Source organism: Vitis riparia, chromosome 18, assembly GCF_004353265.1.
Source record: "Vitis riparia cultivar Riparia Gloire de Montpellier isolate 1030 chromosome 18, EGFV_Vit.rip_1.0, whole genome shotgun sequence".
NCBI classification, from domain to species: Eukaryota; Viridiplantae; Streptophyta; class Magnoliopsida; order Vitales; family Vitaceae; genus Vitis; species Vitis riparia.
Genome location: NC_048448.1, coordinates 21,066,932 through 21,072,765, shown reverse-complemented (window position 1 = coordinate 21,072,765; position 5,834 = coordinate 21,066,932). Strand labels below are relative to the sequence as shown.

The following is a 5,834-nucleotide window of genomic DNA, read 5'->3' as shown; positions in this document are numbered from 1 at the left end:
AGATTTAAACGAATCGTAGAATTTTTAAGATTGAAAAATTAAATTAAGACATAGGTTTTTTGAAAAATTACTTAAGGACCTAAGTTTTGAAAATAGAATGTAAAGTTTAGAATGTAGTAATTTCATCGAGACCAACATAAGTTAATTTATAAAAAAATTTCATATATGGTGATTAGACATAACTAAAGAAAGGAAGGTGAAATATAAATTATTTTGTGTTTCAAAAACGATATTCAATCCTAATAATTTATCATCCCGTTATGCTTAAGTTGAACTAAAAAAAGGTAGGTAAAAATATAATAAGATAGAAATAAAAATTAAATAATGAATTAGGAGACTAGAGGTTAAGAGATTTTCTTTTTTTTTTTTTTAGAATTGAGGCAGTTAAATGGGCTACCCCAACATGGACTTGGGCCATAAGGGTGGCTAGCTTGAGGAGCAATGAGGCCCCCCATCAACATGCTTGGGCTGGGCTCCAAACTGAAGCCCATATCCGTGCCATGGGCAAGCCCAAAGGCACCCATCTTTTCACAGCCTACTCAAGCCCATATCCGTGCCTAGGCAAGCCCAAAGGCGCCCCCCCCCCACCCCCCCCCCCCCAACAACACCTGGCTTCAACACCCTTGTCACCTCTCCGCGGCGGCAGCAGCCGACGCGCGTCGCCTTCTCGGCACGTCCACGTACTCCTACACCCCCTCGATCCCGGCGGTGCGGAGCGTGGAAACCATGGTCTTTCGGCGGTCCAGGCCCATGACGCGTCCCGAGCTTTCCTCATTTTTCAGCTGCATGGCGACGGCGTTGAGGAGGATGCCGCGACCGTAGCCGAAGTCGAGGGCGTACTTCACTGCTGACCAGTCGTTGACCGCGCTGGCCCATGTCCCAATGGAGACCGACGGAGGAGTAGAACATGTTACCGGCGGCAAAGAAGAGGCAGACGGCAGAGATGGCCATGACAGAGCTGGTGAATTCGGCCACGAAGCGGGCGGCTCCGATAGAGAGTGCGAGTGATCCAAAGAAGCAGCAGATTGGGTTGAAGTAGAGTGGCAGTCGCGGGGGTCGTTCCAGGGAGAACGTAGAAGGACGCGGGGGGTTGCAGAGGATGGCCATGCATGGGGTGATTAATAATATGAGTGAGGGTTTCAATGGGTATTTGAAAGAGAAAAGACAGCGTGCTTCATGAGGCTCCATGCAAGAGAGAAGGTTGGATGAAGAATGAATGGAGGGAACATGAGAGTGGTGGAGGATGCTTGATTCCAGCAAGTGTGAGTGAAGAATGGGTATGACTGGCACGAAGGGCATCACCTCTTTGCCTAACAGCTGCCTTTTCAAGAACCATGTCCAAAGCTAGCTCGCCCTGCCAACTTTTGCAAGAGTTTTCTTTGTTGGAATTTTTATGTGTGGACTTACATAATCAATTTAATAATGTCATAAATCAGTGTTATTTATTTTTGCATTGTGGTCCATAATGGGACTGGACACATATTGTTGCTTGATTTTTATGGGCTCACCCTAATTCACTTGACTGGCCCATTAAGTCAAGTGGTGGTCCAAATAATGTGTGTGATATATATATGAATATATATATATATATATATATATATATAAAAGAAAAGGAAGGGCTCCCTCTCTGGCTGTCTCGATGCTCCTTCCTCCTTTGGCTGAAAGAGAGCACGCACTCTCGTTTTGGACTGAATCCGGGTGTAGAAGGGAAGAGCTCATTAACCCGTAATTCTCGCATCATCAAGCACTGGAGGAGCTTCCTGAATACCAGAAAAGAGGAAGAAATGGTTTTTCACGGAATTAACCAAGGTGAACGTTTCCGTTTTTGCCGTTCAATGCATGCTTAAATGTCAACATGTGATCCTATGCTGTTTAAATTTTCTTCAATTGGTATCAGAGCGTGCATGATTGACATTTGAGCTGCAATTTTGGATTAATTTTTGTTTTCCCGTTTTCTGGTTGCGGAAGACAATTTTTTGGGGGTTTTTTCGTTTGGTGTTAATTCTTGGTTTTCAAGCCCGATTGTTGTTGGAAACTTGTAGAGAATATTGTTTGGAGCAAAACCCATCATTTTATTTGATTTTTGGAGCTTGTTTGGTGGGATTTCGAGAATTAGGGCTTGCTTTTGTTCTTCCTATTATGCGTTTTTTGTGCAAATTTTGGGATAGATTGAAGGTTGATGTTTGAGGATGGAAATCTAAGCGTTTTTTGTTGGAAAATGCCCAAAATTTTGGCCGAAAAAGGAAAAAAAAAATTTTCTCCTGCACCAGCCCGTGTTCAGCTGGAGAAGGAGATGAATAGTGACATGATGACGTCATCATGACGTCATAAAAAAAAAAAAAAAAAAAAAAAAAAAAAAAAAAAAACCAAATTTTTTTTTTTTTGTTTGTTGCTTGGTATTCTTGAATGTGAGCAATCTATTATATGCAACCTCATGCTACAGTTTTGAACTTATTTAGTCTCAATCCTTCCTTAATCTTTATTGGTAGATGGAGTGAAAGGTTTTTGAGTTAGTTTCTTGTCCAACAGATATTGGGTAACAGAAATGCATGTGGATGGCTTTCGCTTTGATCTTGCTTCTATCATGACCAGGGGTAGCAGGTTACTGTGCAATCTGTCTGATATTTTTTTTTGTCCTTATTCAGTTTCTATTGGAGATTGATATTTATTTTGGTCTTTTATTTTCCTTTCCCATGAAGTCTCTGGGATGCTCTTAATGTATATGGGAATCCAGCAGAAGGTGACTCACTGACCACTGGCACCCCTCTCAGCAGTCCTCCATTAATTGATATGATTAGTAATGATCCAATACTCCGTGGAGTGAAGGTATTTACTATAGGTTCCTTTCTTTATACTTCTCTTGAAATCCAGCTTTTAGTAATCTTGCCTCTTTATTTTATTTTTTTTAAATATAAAATCAAAGAAATTGTGGAAATATGGGATTATGATTTGTAATTAAGTGCCAAGATTAGAAGAATATATTGTGTTAGGATATTTTCTATTTTTATGGATGAGAGAATCTCTCCTAATTAGTTATTGTTTCCTTAGAGATAGTGATTGTGCATATTATATGGCTTAGATTAGGAATCCCACTTGTATATATATAGGTCACTTTGTATTCAGTTTTAATACAGAAAAAAGAAGAATATTTTCTTCAGAAATGAATATCTTATTTAATGGATTAAGATTCAAAAAGTGGAAGGAGAAGACATCCTCCAACAGAAATGTAACTAGATTAATTACAGAAGATAAGAGAAAATCCCCTATGAGAATAAATATGGGATGGAAATGCCCATACAATCCTCCATTATGTTCCTTTTTCTTCTCCTTCTCAAAAACCCACCACCATAGTAGCCATCTCATGCACTGGTCTGTCTACTAATCATCAATGAAAATGGGTCTGTGGTGTCTAAAATATCTTCATGAGCCTTGGGGAACTGAACTTGCTAATGTATAGCAATAGATTAATGATGTTCAATAAGAAGATTAGATGAATTGAGCTGTCTGGACTCTGGTCCTTTGTTAGGACTGTTGGGTAAACTGCATCTCATCCTTAATGTCTCCCTTTGGTCCTTACCTACCATAACACATTGAGAAGCAGTAAAAGATATGCCTCACATTTTTGACCCAGATCACCTAATGACCACATGGTTTTTAAGTACTGAAGAGTACTGTTACATATTACTCCATACATGTCAGTGTCAGTGTCATTGCTTGCCAGCCTGGAAATCACCTGGATATAACTTATACCTGAAACTAAAAAGTACCATCCACGTTGCACATTTGATCAATATGTGTCTTGGTCTCTTTCAACAATTGGTACATATTGGCACTACTTGTATGCAATATTAGTATCAATGGATTCCAAAAGATGTTGGGGTGCTGATGTACATTGGTAACACTGCTTGACAACTAAAGGAGTAGTCAAAGCTGATTTTTTCTTAGTCTTTTTCTTCTAAAGAAAGAACTGCCCTAATCTATCAACAGTGTTTTTTTGTGCTTCCATTCAAGATATTAAAGCCCCTAAACTTGAGATTTGATGAAATTTGAATCTTGAGGTTTTGCTCTAACTTTTGAAGGTTAAGTGTTTCATCCCATAAAAATTTTCATTTTAATTGATCTCCATGCTATGCATGGATTTTTATTTTAATTTGTTTGTTTCTACTTATATTAACTTGATATACATTGTGAGTTCATATCCTAATAGTTTAAGCTTTTAGGAAAGTTGGCAACTTAGCATAGTCTCAGGTTATTAGTCCAGTATACATTGTGGATTTGTATCTTTTATAACTTAAACTTTTAGGAAAGTTGGTAGCTTAACAACTTTAATGTAGTTTTAATCATTAAACCTTCCTGAAAAAACTGACTATGGAGGTGTAAAACAATCTCAAGATTGATGTGTCTAAATCCTTGGTTGCTGTCTCTCCCTTCTTTTGAAGATTGTGCTGCTATGGTCATTTCCTGAACCAGAGAAGTCTTATCCAACCATGTAGGCCCCCAATAAGATAGTTGAGGTGTGTCTGAAGTTTAGCTATCTGATTTCTAAACCTAATCCTGACAAAGAAATCGTGCAATAAGTCCCAACGGTGAGATATGATGATCATTGATGCTGATAGTTCAGACCTCACATGTGCATGCATACACATGTACACATGAAGAGGCAAAGAAAATAGGATATGACATTCTCATTGATCATCAATATGCCTTAAAACCCAAATAGTATAATTAAAAAAATAAAATAAATACAGACTGCTAATTGTTGCTGCTTTTCCCAGGAAGATGCTTCTGTAATCATGTTTGCAGAGGAGTGAATCCTACATAAAACAGTTTCATTTTATCATTTTCTTTGTTCACTGGCAGTTCTACGTGCCATTACTATTGGAAAGGTAACTGACCAAATTTTGTTTCTACCTTCAAATAGCTTATTGCTGAAGCATGGGATGCAGGAGGCCTTTACCAAGTTGGCATGTTTCCTCACTGGGGTCTTTGGTCAGAGTGGAATGGGAAGGTCAGTACCGAAAATGGTGTACAATGTGCCATGTCGAGAATTGTCAGCCTGTGTTTGTACTTATGATAAATTATTATTATTATTTTTCATTGAACAAGCCAGTCACATGATGCTTGAAAGGTCTTACATAGGTAGAAACATAAATCTACATCAGTTTTTCATTATTCCCATATTTCCCAATTGTTTCATTTCACTGTTATACTTAATGAGGCAATCTGCTAACTTCTGCTTGCTTGAAGGAGTATTGGACATAGAAGATACAAAGTTTTCACTTGATTACCTCTTCATATATGGAGGGTTGGCTGAACTGAGCCTATGAACTAGCAATTATTCATTTCTTTCTACATGTATTTGAATTACATGTGATTTGATAATTCTCTCCTACTGAAGACACATCTGGAGGCAATATTGGAATTTTTTTTTAATAAACATTATGTTTAGCAATAATGTGTAGTCTCCTTAATATGCCATTTCAGGAAACTGATTTCCTTTCTATGATAAATCTCCTTTGATAAGATTCTAAAATCCAGGAAATGTCCTTTCCATGTCTCGTTTCATTCTTATAGTCATTAAATTTCAATTTTCATATATATTTTTTTTAGCAGAGCCCCTAAATTTGCAATATTTTGATAGCTTTTGAAGGGACAATTTTGTTTCTATTCTTCAAACCGCTTCCCGTTTAAACAAAGACATTTTTCTTATACATCTTCCTCTCAAACATTCTGCTGCTCTCCTCTCAAAGCTTGAGTCTTAACAATTATGCACAGTGCATTTCCTAGTAGACCAATTCACATGATTTGCATATTAGAATTGCATTGTTATTACA

The 5,834-nt window shown here is 37.8% G+C and overlaps 1 protein-coding gene across 1 annotated transcript; it reads left to right on the top strand.

Moving 5' to 3' along the window:
• Nucleotides 1–2,533: 2,533 nt before the first annotated feature.
• Nucleotides 2,534–5,448, top strand: LOC117906464 (isoamylase 1, chloroplastic-like). Its single transcript, XM_034819485.1, has 3 exons — nucleotides 2,534–2,601; nucleotides 2,700–2,826; nucleotides 4,922–5,448. Exons 1-3 carry the CDS (start codon nucleotides 2,546–2,548, stop codon nucleotides 5,072–5,074), a joined length of 336 nt encoding a protein of 111 aa, XP_034675376.1. The 5' UTR covers nucleotides 2,534–2,545; the 3' UTR covers nucleotides 5,075–5,448.
• Nucleotides 5,449–5,834: the final 386 nt, after the last annotated feature.